The 15,897-nt window shown below is 38.0% G+C and overlaps 1 protein-coding gene across 1 annotated transcript in view; it reads left to right on the plus strand.

The window, feature by feature from the left end:
- IL1RAPL2 (interleukin 1 receptor accessory protein like 2) overlaps nucleotides 1-15,897 on the plus strand; it is a 652,944-nt gene that overhangs the window by 618,555 nt on the left and 18,492 nt on the right. The window contains exon 8 of the mRNA XM_038588825.1: nucleotides 13,276-13,419. Coding sequence (XP_038444753.1) covers nucleotides 13,276-13,419 — 144 coding nt within the window. The remainder of the gene's footprint in view (nucleotides 1-13,275; nucleotides 13,420-15,897) is intronic.

A 15,897-nucleotide genomic window follows, 5' to 3' on the forward strand; every position in this document is an offset into this window, starting at 1 on the left:
CAGGTCCCCTCTTCTCAATTACTTCCTACATGATTTCACTCCATCTCCATCTCATGGTTTTGCTTACCTATGTAAATGCTGAAACTCTCAAATTTGTATCTGTAGCTTGCTTGGACTCCAGAGTTGTATTCCTGCCTATTCAGAAACTACTCCAAAACTCCACCAGTAGACATATCTAGGAGGCATATCAAGCTTCCCTTGTCCCAAAAAGAATTCTGATTTCTCCTTACTATAAACCCAAGTCTCCAGTTGCCTTCTCCATCTCCATCACTATCCTTCCAGTTGCTCAGGCCAAAATACTGGGAGTCAGTCTAGTCCACCAGCAAATCCCATGGCTCTACTTTCTCAAAACATCAGACTCTGGTGACTTTCTCCATCTTCACTGCTACCACTCTAGTATGAGCCGCCAGCATCAATTGCTTGGCTCACTGCAATGGCCTCCTAACTGGTCTCCCTGCTTCTTCCTTGTCTCCTTATGGTCTATTCTCATCACATTAGCCAGAATGATCTTTGTAATATGTAAGCCAGATCATATTCCTCTAATCAGAACACTCCGATTATAGAACCCTCTGTTACACTTAAAATGAAATCCCAAATCTATGCCATGGCCTACAATGCATGACATAATCTTTGTAATTTCTGATCTCATTTTCTACTACAACCTATGTATCTGTCTCAAATATCACACACACACTAGCTTCCCTTCTATTTCTTTTGCTCACCAAGCATAATCCTGGCTGATGGTCTTTGCACTTGCTAATTCCTGGACCTGGAACATTCTCCCATCCCACTCCCCCCCGCACCCTTGGCTGTTCCTATGAGTCACTCACTCTTCATATAGGTCTCTCCTTAAATATTACCTACTCAAAAATATATATGATATAATATATTGATTTAGAATATATTAATATATAATTAATACACAATCAATATATTAATATAAATAATGCATATTATGTAATTATATATTATATTTTTATATATTATTTTATATAATATATTTTGATATATTATTATATAATATAATACATTATATAAAATATTATATGATTAATAATGATTGATATAATTAATAATATATATTATATAATTAATATATTGCATGTTATGATATTACCTCAGTAGCTTTCCCTGGCGACACTATATAAAATAATACTACCATCACTTTCTTTGTTTCTTACTTTTGCTTTATTTTGTTTTGCTAGGTTTTAAAAATTGTAATACAGTTCAAATCAGTGTTCCAGGTCCATTTCATCTCCTTAATGGCCAAATCTGGGGGCAGGGATTGCTTCAGTTTCTCTGTCTCCCCTTTGTGATGAACAAGGTATAAAGGTATCTGCACTCTTTTTGTTTAAACATTTTTAGTTTTATTGAGGTAAAATGGACAAAATCATAAGATATTTAAAAGTATACAACGTGATGTTTTTTTTTAAATTTATTTTTTATTGGTGTTCAATTTACCAACATACAGAATAACCCCCAGTGCCCGTCACCCATTCACTCCCACCCCCCCGCCCTCCTCCCCTTCTACCACCCCTAGTTCGTTTCCCAGAGTTAGCAGTCTTTACGTTCTGTCTCCCTTTCTGATATTTCCCACATATTTCTTCTCCCTTCCCTTATATTCCCTTTCACTATTATTTATATTCCCCACATGAATGAGAACATATAATGTTTGTCCTTCTCTGACTGACTTACTTCACTCAGCATAATACCCTCCAGTTCCATCCACGTTGAAGCAAATGGTGGGTATTTGTCATTTCTAATAGCTGAGTACTATTCCATCTTATACATAAACCACATCTTCTTTATCCATTCATTTTTCAGTGGACACCGAGGCTCCTTCCACAGTTTGGCTATTGTGGCCATTGCTGCTATAAACATGGGGGTGCAGGTGTCCCGGCGTTTCATTGCATCTGTATCTTTGGGGTAAATCCCCAACAGTGCAATTGCTGGGTCGTAGGGCAGGTCTACTTTTAACTCTTTGAAGAACCTCCACACAGTTTTCCAGAGTGGCTGCACCAGTTCACATTCCCACCAACAGTGTAAGAGGGTTCCCTTTTCTCCGCATCCTCTCCAACATTTGTGGTTTCCTGCCTTGTTAATTTGCCCCATTCTCACTGGTGTGAGGTGGTATCTCATTGTGCTTTTGATTTGTATTTCCCTGATGGCAAGTGATGCAGAGCATTTTCTCATATGCATGTTGGCCATGTCTATGTCTTCCTCTGTGAGATTTCTCTTCATGTCTTTTGCCCATTTCATGATTGGATTGTTTGTTTCTTTGGTGTTGAGTTTAATAAGTTCTTTATAGATCTTGGAAACTAGCCCTTTATCTGATACGTCATTTGCAAATATCTTCTCCCATTCTGTAGGTTGTCTTTTAGTTTTGTGGACTGTATCCTTTGCTGTGCAAAAGCTTCTTATCTTGATGAAGTCCCAATAGTTCATTTTTGCTTTTGTTTCTTTTGCCTTCGTGGATGTATCTTGCAAGAAGTTACTGTGGCCGAGTTCAAAAAGGGTGTTGCTGGGGATCCCTGGGTGGCGCAGCGGTTTGGCGCCTGCCTTTGGCCCAGGGCGCGATCCTGGAGACCCGGGATCAAATCCCATGTCGGGCTCCCGGTGCATGGAGCCTGCTTCTCCCTCTGCCTATGTCTCTGCCTCTCTCTCTCTCTCTATCATAAATAAAATAAAAATTTAAAAAAAAAAAAGGGTGTTGCCTGTGTTCTTCTCTAGGATTTCGATGGAATCTTGTCTCACATGTAGATCTTTCATCCATTTTGAGGTTATCTTTGTGTATGGTGCAAGAGAGTGGTCTAGTTTCATTCTTCTGCATGTGGATGTCCAATTTTCCCAGCACCATTTATTGAAGAGACTGTCTTTCTTCCAATGGATAGTCTTTCCTCCTTTATCGAATATTAGTTGACCATAAAGGTCAGGGTCCACTTCTGGGTTCTCTATTCTGTTCCATTGATCTATGTGTCTGTTATTATCTAAGTATTTCTTCACTTTGGTTATTAATTCGTTTAAATATTTGGCAGCTCCCACATTCGGGGCATATATATTGAGGATTGTTAAGTCCTTTGTTGGATAGATCCTTTAAGCATGATATAGTGTCCCTCTTCGTCTCTCACTACAGTCTTCGGGGTAAATTTTAGTTTATCTGATATAAGGATGGCTACCCCTGCTTTCTTTTGAGGACCATTCGAATGGTAAATGGTTCTCCAACCTTTTATTTTCAGGCTGTAGGTGTCCTTCTGTCTAAAACGAGTCTCTTGTAGACAGCAAATAGATGGGTCCTGCTTTTTTCTCCAGTCTGAAGCCCTGCGCCTTTTGATGGGGTCATTAAGCCCGTTCACATTCAGAGTTACTATTGAGAGATATGAGTTTAGTGTCATCATGATATCTATTCAGTCGTTGTTTTTGTGGATTGTTCCACTGAACTTCTTCTTAAAGGGGAATTTTAAGAGTCCCCCTTAAAATTTCTTGCAGAGCTGGTTTGGAGGTCACATATTCTTTCGGTTCCTGCCTGTCTTGGAAGCTCTTTATCTCTCCTTCCATTTTGAATGAGAGCCTTGCTGGATAAAGGATTCTTGGTTGCATGTTCTTCTCATTTAGGACCCTGAATATATCCTGCCAGCCCTTTCTGCCCTGCCAGGTCTCTGTGGAGAGGTCTGCTGTTCCTCTAATACTCCTCCCCATAAAAGTCAGGGATTTCTTGTCTCTTGCTGCTTTAAGGATCTTCTCTTTATCTTTGGAATTTGCAAGCTTCACTATTAAATGTCGAGGTGTTGAACGGTTTTTATTGATTTTAGGGGGGGGGGGTCTCTCTATTTCCTGGATCTGAATGCCTGTTTCCCTTCCCAGATTAGGAAAGTTTTCAGCCAGAATTTGTTCAAATACATATTCTGGCCCTCTGTCCCTTTCGGCGCCCTCGGGAACACCAATTAAACGTAAGTTTTTCTTCCTCAGGCTGTCGTTTATTTCCCTTAATCTATCCTCATGGTCTTTCAATTGCTTGTCTCTTTTTTCCTCAGTTTCCCTCTTTGCTATCAACTTGTCTTCTATGTCACTCACTCGTTCTTCCACCTCGTTAACCCTCGTCGTTAGGACTTCTAGTTTGGATTGCATCTCATTCAATTGATTTTTAATTTCTGCCTGATTAGCTCTAAATTCTGCAGTCATGAAGTCTCTTGAGTCCTTTATGCTTTTTTCTAGAGTCACCAGTAGCTGTATAATAGTGCTTCTGAATTGGCTTTCTGACATTGAATTGTAATCCAGATTTTGTAACTCTGTGGGAGAGAGGACTGTTTCTGATTCTTTCTTTTAGGTGAGGTTTTCCTGCTAGTCATTTTGCTCAGTGCAGAGTGGCTAAAAGCAAGTTGTATTGGGAAAAAGAGAAAAAGAGGAGAGAAAGAAGGAAAGAAAAGAGAAAGAGAAAAAAAAAGGAAAAAAAAAAGAAAAAGAGAAAGAAAAAGAAAGAAAGGAAAAAAAAGGGGTGGGGGAAAGAAACAAATCAAAAAGCAAAACAAAACAAAACAACAACAAAAAAAAAAAAAAAAAAAGAACCACGGGGGAGTATCTTCTGATTCTGTGTACTTTAAGTCCCTTGACTTCCCCTGGAAGTTGTCCGTCTAGCTGGTCTTCTGGGGGAGGGGCCTGTTGTGCTGATTTTCAGGTGTGAGCATGTGGGGGAGCTGCTGTGCCCCTGCCTGGTGCAGGGCACAGTGGGGGTTGTTTACCCCGTGAGGCCCCATGAGGAACAACCACAGTGGTGGCGGCCAGCTCTGGAGCCCTGGATTCAGCTCCCGCAGGTACTCCGGAGGTCTCCGTCTGCAGGGCCTGGAGGCTCCGGGGCGGGGCCGCTGATCTGCTCAGCTCGGGGCAGGAGCGTCCTTGCTGTCCTGGGCCCTCCCGGCCTCTGCCTGTCCCGGGGGAGGCCGGATCCTGGGCTGTGTCCCGGCGCCCTGTGCTCCGGGGCCTGCGCTGGTGGATTCGCGCTCCCGGGCCGCGCAGCCCCCTCCGCAGAGCCGCCGCCCGAGCCCCTCCGAGCTGCTCCGGGTCCCGCCGTGCGCGCTGCAGCCCTTAGGGAGCTCGGCGCACTCTCCTGGGCACGCAGTTGCTCTGTTACTGTCCCGGGGAGCCCGAGGGCACCCCCGCCCTCCTGGGTCCTGCTCCAACTCCCTGGGAGCCCCTTTCCGCCCGGGAAGGTCGGTGCAGCTCCTGCTCCTCCGGGACGGGGCTCTCCTGTCCTGGGGACACTCGCCCCGGCCTCAGCCCGGCTCCTCGCCGGGCCCCTCCCCCTTGGATGCCTTTTGTTTCTTTATTTCTTTTTCCCCGTCTTCCTACCTTGATAGAAGCGCGAACTCTTCTCACTGTAGCATTCCAGCTGGTCTCTCTTTAAATCTCAGGCCGAATTCATAGATTTTCAGGATAATTTGAAGGTTATCTAGGTAATTTGGTGGAGACAGGTGATTTGGAGACCCTACGCTTCTGCCATCTTGCCCCTCCTCTCACAACGTGATGTTTTGATACATGTATACATTGTGAAAGAATTCCCTCCAAGAGTTAATTAACATATCCATTACCTCAAATATTTACCTTCTTCTTCTTTTTTAAAATATTTGTTTGTTTGTTTGTTTATTTATTTTGGTAAGAACATGTTAAGTTCTGCCCTCTTAGCATATTTCATTTATATAATACAATGTTAATAACTATAGTCACCATGTTATGCATTAGATCCTCAACACGATTCATCTTACAACTGTAAGTTTGTACCCTCTTACCAATTTCTCCCTATTTCCTCCCATACTCCCAGCCCCTAACAACCATTTTCCTACTCTTTTTCTATGACTTCAGTTTTTTTTAATAAATTTATTTTTTATTGGTGTTCAATTTGCCAACATACAGAATAACACCCAGTGCTCATCCCATCAAGTGCCCCCGTCAGTGCCACCCCCGACCCACCTCCCCTTCCACCACCCCTAGTTCGTTTCCCAGAGTTAGGAGTCTCTCATGTTCTGTCTTCCTTTCTGATATTTCCCACTCATTTTTTCTCCTTTCTCTTTATTCCCTTTCACTATTTTCTCCAAATGAATGAGACCATATAATGTTTGTCCTTCTCCAACTGACTTATTTCACTCAGCATAATACCCTCCAGTTCCATCCACGTTGAAGCAAATGGGGGATATTTGTCATTTCTAATGGCTGAGTAATATTCCATTGTATGCATAGACCACATCTTCTTTATCTATTCATCTTTCGATGGACACCGAGTCTCCTTTCACAGTTTGGCTATTGTAGACATTGCTGCTATAAACATCGGGGTGCAGGTGTCCCAGCGTTTCATTGCATCTGTATCTTTGGTGTAAATCCCTAGCAGTGCAATTGCTGGGTCATAGGGCAGGCCTATTTTTAACTCTTTGAGGAACCTCCACACAGTTTTCCAGAGTGGCTGCACCAGTTCACATTCCCACCCAGAGTGCAAGAGGGTTTCCCTTTCTCCACATCCTCTCCAACATTTATTGTTTCCTGCCTTGTTAATTTTACCCATTCTCACTGGTGTGAGGTGGTATCTCATTGTGCTTTTGATTTGTATTTCCCTGATGGCAAGTGATGTGGAGCATTTTCTCATGTGCTTCTTGGCCATGTCTATGTCTTCCTCTGTGAGATTTCTCTTCATGTCTTTTGCCCATTTCATGATTCGATTGTTTGTTTCTTTGGTGTTGAGTTTGATAAGTTCTTTATAGATCTTGGATACTAGCCCTTTATCTGATACGTCATTTGCAAATATCTTCTCCCATTCTGTAGGTTGTCTTTTAGTTTTGTTGACTGTTTCTTTTGCTGTGCAAAAGCTTCTTATCTTGATGAAGTCCCAATAGCTGTGGTCATCAAGACAGTGTGGTACTGGCACAAAAACAGACACATAGATCAATGGAACAGAATAGAGATTCCAGAAATGGACCCTCAACTTTATGTTCAACTAATATTCGACAAAGCAGGAAAGACTATCCACTGGAAAAAGACAGTCTCTTCAATAAATGGTGCTGGCAAAACTGGACATCCACATGAAGAAGAATGAAACTAGACCACTCTCTTGCACCATACACAAAGATAAACTCAAAATGGATGAAAGATCTAAATGTGAGACAAGATTCCATCAAAATCCTAGTGGAGAACACAGGCAACACCCTTTTGAACTTGGCCACAGTAACTTCTTGCAAGATACATCCATGAAGGCAAGAGAAACAAAAGCAAAAATGAACTTTTGTTTTTTTTTAGATAAAGATAAACATACAAATCATACCATGCAGGATAATATTTACTTTTTTTCTCTCTGGCTTCCTTTACTTCACATAATGCCCTCCAGTTTCATCCATGTTGTAGTAAATGACAGGATTTCCTTCTTTTAATGTGAAATAATATTTGATTATATATATATATGCATGCGGTATTTTCTTGATCTAATCATTCATTGAACTACCCATCACTTTCTTTTTTTCCTCTTACTTGGCTCTATTTCTACTTGTTATATTTATTACTATTTGATATCTCATTACAAATTTGTTTTCTTCATATCTCTGCCCCCCACTCCCCAACTAGAATATAAACTCCATGAGAACAGGGACTTTTTCTGTCTTATTTACTGTTGTATCCTTAGTACATAGAACATATAGTAAGTGCTTAAAAATATTTGTCGGGTGGAAATACTTCTCCTAGAGAGACAGAGCAATAAGTTAGGGATAGATAACAGGGATTGGTAAAGAGAGGATTTATCTGTGATTTTTCTTTTGACTAGGGTCTGCCCTGGGCTATCTAAATGCATTTCTTTTTAAAGAAATTGACCCTCCGAATTGGAAGTTGAAAACTTAAATACCTCAGGGGCCAGGCAGATAGTGAACTCTTTTTTTTTTTTTTAAGAGGCTGGATATTAGAAGAAAAAAAAAACCACAGGCTAGAGAAAAAATGCTTCATTAAAAAGGTAGTCACTACTCTTTTCTAGAAGATTATTGCCATGCTTGCAGAAATGTAAACCCAGGGATATGAGAACTTCTGAGTTTTCAAGTGAAGTTGAGAGACTGAGTATGAAATCTTTTGATTTTTAAATATTAGTATTCAAAACTAACTAACTAAATAAATAAAATATTAGTATTCATTTTTTTGCAACATTATATAGAACAGCAGAACCTTCATGTGTGTGTGTGTGGGGGGGTGTCCATGGTATACCAGTATGCACTTTCTGTTTTAGGTAGCAGTTGATTTTTTTCATTATGCTTTGCAAAAGAGAGCAGTTCATCTTCCCTTATTCCATTTTCCTTAGGAGCTCTCAACAATATGGTAGAGAAGAAGCCTTATGGCTCTGCTCCAACATTTTTAATCAGACTGAACTCTGGTTCGTCTTGCAAAACTTCAGATATTTCCTTTGGAGTTGAACCTTTCAAACTTTATCACAACATAGCCTGGCGTCAGTGGCTGCAGTGTTTCCACCTGGAAATGAGTCAAATATTGAAAATATTTGTCAAATATTGAAAATGCCCTAAGTGATAATTAAAAGAAGCATTTTATGAATCCTTTCATACAGTGAAAAGGCCCTTCATAAGATGAAAACTTATGTATAATATATCCAATTAACAAGGTCAGGCTTTCTCAGAGCAAGACATCCCTTACCTCTGCGTCTTCTGCCTGCACCTACCACTTGCTCACTCCCTAATGACCATTATCAACAATTACAACTGATATTTTAGTAAGAAGTCCATACTGTGTGTGTGTGTGTGTGTGTATGTATGAGTCTGTGTGTGTTGTGTGTGAACCAAGACTGAATTTATGCTAAAGAAATTCTGGTATTGTCTCTTCTCTGCATATATTGCCTTTTCCACAAACAGATTTTATCAGTGAATCTTTCTGTTCTTTCCCAGTGCTACTGCCCCACCTCAAACTCCAAGTCTGTATAGGAAACCCTCAGGTGGGATATCCTAACCTGCTTCCCAACTTATGAGCTAGCTCAAAACATTCATTGACTTCCTTCTCTCTAGTCCCTTGGCTTCAGCTGCTATTTGCTCCATTCCATAATGTCTTATCTTCATGTTCAAAGTGAAGAAATAGTTGGGTTCAAACTAAGAAGGTTAAAAAGAACTACACTGTACTTTGGGTGTCTACAAAAAGTTATAATCCCATAAATATTTGCTGTTTGGGATATAGCTATCTTTGTGATGTGTATACAAGACACAATACAAATAAAATGACTTTCACCTTCTTAGGAAGTGGCCCTAGAAGTATAGATCCTGCTGAGATGGAAAATGGCAGTTGAAAACAGAAGACAAAAAAAAAGCCAGGTGTCATCTGGGTGATGGCAATTCTGCCCTCTGATTATAGGATGCATGTTTCTTTTTAAATGTATCTGCCTGGGCTGAATGAAAGAATACTGGTTGAGTCTCAGGGACTAGGTACACAGTTTTCAATGTAAACATCCATCATTAGGTAATATCTTTCAAAGACATTTTTATAAAATGGACCCCCAAACCACAAAGGTACTTTTTACACCATGATTTTCTTCCATAAATTTACTGCTGAAAAAGATGTCTGCTATTTGGGAGCACAAATTGTTCCTACTGATGAAGTTTTCCATCTACCTAATAGCAACTCTACTCTGTAAATAGCATACAGATTGCTGAAAAAACTTCCCATTTGGTGACTTTGAAAGCAGTTGAAGTCTATTCTGACCAGAGAGAGAGACAGAGACAGAAATATATGGAAAGAGTCCAAAATATTTATAACATAAAATGAACATTTTACAGCAGGAAAAACATTTTGAATCAAGTCTACCAATGTCCTAAGATCAAAGAAAAGTCAGTTTCTAAAGGAACAAAAAGTCATATTGCTCTGTCAATTTAACATTGGCTGTTAAGAATACATAAATGATGTAATATGGTGAGAAAACAAGCAAAGATTTTGATATTGTAGTCCCACACAGCTCTCATAACCAAGCCTGCCTTAACACCCCTATATAAGGAGGCAGTGGCTCTTGGGGAGCTGCTTTCTACATAGAGGGAAGGAGGCAGAGTTAATTTGTGGTAGGATTTTTTTTTTTACCTGAAATTTTGTAGCTTAATCTTCAAAATGACTATCTCTCACAGCAGGCAGCACAGAGATAGATTCCAGTTTTATATCCCTACTCATTATGGGTCTCCTCATGATATTCCTTATTAACATATTTTGTCCTCCAAAGAAGCCCCACTCACTTCCTGTTTCCATCATTCCCCCTCTCTCCTTATTCAAAAAGAGTGTCATTTATTTATGCTTCTTACATTTCCACTCAGTGACTTTCCTGATTGGCCATGCTGTCTCTGGCTTCTACCATTACTTCTCTCACTCCACCTCCTTTCCAAGACCAAATTCCTTCTCTCCCCATGAAATCTAATACTTTTTCTTCATATGCTGGACTCCAGGGAGCCCCTCTTTTCTCTCTGGTACAGCTATAGAATTCTTCAGTATATCCTCTAATGAAGTGCCTAAGACCTACTCAATCCTTTGATTCTGCCTGGTGAATTGTACTTTAGTTCATTTTCTTGGAATTAAAAGGGCAGAAGGAGCCAAAATTCACTGTAAGTCACAAGTTCTCATTAAGCATTACCAACAGTCCTATGGAGCAAAAGGGAGAGGGCTTTATTTTGTCAATCTCCAGGCTGAAGCTTATAAAACTGTAGTGTAATATAAAGTCTTGAATTTGAATTAAGAATATCTAGGCTCAGGTCCCATCTTGGCCACTTCTTAGGTGTATGATCTTGAGTAAGTGAATTAAACTACTGGGTCTCAGATTCTTCATCTATAAATTTGCCCTATAGGACTCTTGCCCTAAAGGATTATTTAGAAAATAGATTAATAGACTGGTTGAAAATTTTATGTATAATATATATTACTTGTAGCGTCTATTATATAAATGTAGTAGTATGTATACTATGTAGTATATAGGTAATATATATTATATGTAGTATAAACACATAACACATATATATAATATATAACATATTATATGTTTATTTTTTCCTTAATCTTAATTGTCATATTGAGCCTATTTTCTCTTAAGCAATAAGACTATGTAAAGACAAGGGACATCCCCAGAGAAAGGTTGACAATTTGGTTGTCAAGAGACCTACAAGAGTGGTAGTCTGTCATGGTCAGAGATTTGATTTTGACAGTGCCCCAGAATTAACCCATCCAGGGAGGCTGATTGATGTCAACCAAACTCATAAACAACTGATGTACAAACTAGACTGTCACTCTCTTTTCCAGTTTCTAGCTACATGGTAAACAGAATTGGTCATTTTAAAAAGTCAGTTCATAATTATGGAATTAGATTAAGGAGGGTTAGCTAACATTTAGGCAATTTTATCTATATTATGTTGAGATGAATAAATATTCCTATTTCACAGGGAAAAATATATCTCTGGTCTTGTGTCTTTCAGATTCAGCATTTCTCCTCTAGATATCCACATTCTAAATTCTCCTCTGACTTCCCATTTCTCTAAATTCCATGGTACTATACTCTCTTTTGATGATATACCTTAGATTTTTTTTTTTTTGCTTAACCAATTGATCCATTTATTCAAAATTTATATTGGTTACTAATTACAGTTGGTTGTCAATTATCAATAACTGCCAAGAGCTATTAAGGAAGGGTGAGAGGGAAAACAGACACAATTTCTGTTTGCTTCTTTGTGAGGCTTACAGTCCTCGGAGAAAGAGATCCTAGAAATTTCTTTGGTGATAATTCTTAATGACCAAAATGAGCAGATAGTTGGTAAAGCATTTTGCCTTTCACTAAGTGCCCATTCCCCCCCCCCCCAAAAAAAAGCAAAAAAGAAAGAAAGAAATCACATTGAGCATATTCGTGCTTGTTTTGTTAGCATAACCAAACCATATTTGACCAGCTAGATTATATAGCTAACCAGTCTCATTTATCTAGCTATGGGAGTTGTTGCCTTAGCTTTTTATACAAGAAAAAGAATATTCCTTTTTATCTATAATTTTTAAAATTATTTTATTGTAGTTCAGTGTGCTAACATATAGCATATCACCCAGTGCTCATCCCATCAAATGCCCCCCTCAGTGCCCGTCACCCGGTCACACCACCTGCCGCCCACCTCCCCTTCCACTGCCCCTTGTTCATTTCCCAGAGTTAGGTGTCTCTCATGTTCTGCCACCCTCTCTGATATTTCCCACTCATTTTCTCTCCTTTTCCCTTTATTCCCTTTCACTATTTTTTTTATATTCCCCAAATGAATGAGACCATATAATGTTTGTCTTTCTCCAATTGACTTGCTTCACGCAGCATAATACCCTCCAGGTCCATCCACGTTGAAGCAAATGGTGGGTATTTGTCCTTTCTAATGGCTGAGTAGACATGGCCAACAAGGACATGAGAAAATGCTCCATATCACTTACCTTAGATTTTTTAATATCATTAATTAAGCTACAGGTAAGTCACTATGCCTTGCTTCTAGGATACACTATGTCTCCTTCCATTATGTATTGATTTAATTGTTGAGCTATTAAAATTCTAGGGGAGCCCCACTGGAAAGGTCTAGGGCTACTATCAGTAGCCTAATGTTAGCTGAATAGTCCAAGTGATTAGCCTGGATTTCTCATTCTCTTTTAGTCCCACTGGGGATATTATATCATATACATATTATAGTCATTTATTCAAATAAGTAGGGGAAATGGATAAACTAATTTCCCTAGGTTACTTTCTTTTGGATTATTTTCCAAGGGTTAAATGAAACAGTTAAATCTTACAAGCTCATTCAATTTTATTTGATTCTGAGAATAATTTTATGATGCTCTTCTCATGTAGAAGAATAGGGCTGTGGCCTAAGAAGTACTAGATGGTAATCTTGCTAAGCCAATAAGATAATTGAACGGAAACAACAAAACATTGGCCCTAGACCCAGAAAAAGGCCATTCTAACAGTTTCCTTAGATATACCTAAAACAGAAGTATATATGTGAAATCTAGATGTGCTCAAAACAAATTGGAAGTGACTATTCTTTTTCAGATAGACTTACCACTTTCAATAGTAAAGTATTCAGATCTTTAGAAAAGAGTTAATTTTATGAAAATTTGATTTACACAAATGTGTTGAGAACAAAGCTACTTACCACATTAAGCAAGAATCTTTTGGAAAGAAAAGCAGAATGGATTTTACATCTTACAGACTAGAAACATGGAGAGATCCCAAGTATTGCTGATTTAATTACCCTATCCTGTTTATTTTGTTGGTTCCAGATTTAATCTACAAAATTGAACTTGCAGGAGGCTTGGGAGCAATCTTCCTCTTCCTTGTACTGCTTGTGATCATCTACAAATGCTACAATATTGAACTGATGCTCTTCTACCGACAGCATTTTGGAGGTGATGAAACTACCAATGGTAAGCTATCTTCTATTGTTTAAATTAAATTAAAAGGCATGGATTTGTGATTATGTAGGAGAATATCCCCATTATTAGGCGATACATGATGAAATATTTAGAATTACATGGCTATCACTAAAGCAAGTTACCTCTCAAATAGTTCAGAAAAAAATATGTATTTATCAAGAAAAAGGACAAAGGGAAGAAAATCTTAACAGGAGAATCTGGGTAAGGAATATATGGATGTTCTTTGGAACTACTTTATTTTTGTAATGTTTGACATTGTTTCCAAATAGTTTAACAAGGAAACATGAGTTGATCAGGAACTACTAAGAAGTTAAGAATCAATTCCATTATTTTCCTTCAGAAAATTCAAATTTCGGTACAGATCATTTTTAGCCATTCCCAGCATTGAAAAAACAAACAAATCATTTAGGAAACAGAATAAGAGCTATAAATATTCTCTTTTTAAAACTCACAGTACATTTGGATCCACATATTTTGGATGATTGTAGAGCCCATTCTCAAAAATGACCTTAAAGGATAGAAATTCAGAATGCAGGTTATAATTTTCTTATGTTTGCCATCTAGGACCCTTGGAAATCTTTGGAATGAAATATCAATAAAGCATTGTATTGAGCTTTGATTTTTTGAACATTCAAAAATGATTTAATTTTTCAAGAGAATAAATTACCATATTTCAAATTAATACCAATAAGAAATCATGACATGTAACTCCATATACATAAAGTTCTCACCCACAAACTACTGTAAGTCTTGGAAATAAGTGTGTGAAATGCCTGAGGTAAGCCAAGATTAAAAAGAAGTCCATTTGTAAGTCATTAAAAGGTAGATTTGGATTCTAGTTTTCATTATATTAAAATAGATTATGGTCTTACCTCAAAGCAGAAGGGTTCATGATTTTGTTCATTTTTATAATGATAGAAGAAGGGCAGAGTAGTGAATGTAAAAAAAAAGAGGAATCTTTGATTTCAGTCCTATGGTTCCTATTATGTAAATAATGATATGAGTGGGTTTTAATTGAGTTTTATGTTTTCATAGTAAGTTAGGGAAATGGTGTTTGGTGAACACATATGCATGCTCTAATTTACCTAATTATTATAGCAACCCATTTAAAAGTATTACAAACCCTTATTCAGACATAGTTTCAAAATGAGAGATTAGGGCCTGTTCCAACCATAATTATACACTCCAACAATATATATGAAAGTGTGGTCAATTACCCTTAGTTTCCATATACAACAATTAATATAGAGAAATCTGACTTCTTACCTGCACATGTAAAATAACTATATGACATATGCTGCTGAGGAAAAAGTCACTGATTCCCAGGTGCCAACAAGTAGCTAAATTATCCAATTGGGAATGTGAAAGATGCATATATTGTCTAAATGAAAGAACATAAAAGGGAGGTTCCTGTGATTAATTTGTTTTGAGTCATGATTATCAGTAATTTGTCAATACTCTCTGTAGGTGATGATACAATTTATTTTATTTTATTTGATGATACAATTTATTAAATTAATCTGCAATAATTAATTACCTTCATCACCCATAATCCAATAATCCAGATTAATAATCCACCCAATAATCCAGATTAATTGACCAGTTGTAGTACATATTTGTAAGATTAAATTCATGCTAGCATCATAGGACATTTCAGGGGTAAAATATTCCATTTTGCATCTACATCTCTAACGTGGTCCATATGGTCAAAGATGACAAATAATCTAGGGAATTTTGATTAGAGAATTTTATTTATTGATTCCAAACCAGTTGTTTTAGGGAGAAAATGTAATGTGGAGGGAAGAGACTTCAGAGGTTTTCATTGGGAAGGAGAATTCAAATAATTTTTATTTCTACATGGAAACTTAGATCTTAAATACACAACCTGTACTAGCTTAATGGAATACTAAAAAGTCAGCAGGTATGTGGTGAGGATGAATAAATGAATATTAAAGCTCTTTTAAAAATACTTGGTTTTGAAAAAAATACTTGGTTTCGGAAAACAAAAACAAACAAAAATACTTGGTTTCGGGATGCCTGGATGGCTCAGCGGCTAAGCATCTGCCTTCCTCTCAGGGCATGATCCTGGAGTCCCGGGATGGAGTCCCACATTGGACTCACTGCATGGAGCTTGCTTCTCCCTCTGCCTGGCTCTCTTTGTGTTTCTCATGAATAAATAAACAAAATCTTTAAAAGAAAAGATGTATTTGGTTTCATGATGCCAAATATCAGCTAGATAAGTTTCAAATTTTTCATTTCTTTAAATATTTTGGCATCTCATAGACACAACTTAGATTTATACTATTTGTTCATGTTTTCTCTTTGATTAATATCTATAGTAACATTTTCTGAACGTTCTTATAAGAATGCTGTATTTTCTCTAAAACAAAGTCAATCCAACAAACTTAGCTGTTTTTTATATAATTCATTTCATTTTAATCCACCTAACAATGATTGCTTCATTTATTT

This window comes from Canis lupus, chromosome X, assembly GCF_011100685.1.
Source record: "Canis lupus familiaris isolate Mischka breed German Shepherd chromosome X, alternate assembly UU_Cfam_GSD_1.0, whole genome shotgun sequence".
NCBI lineage: Eukaryota > Metazoa > Chordata > Mammalia > Carnivora > Canidae > Canis > Canis lupus.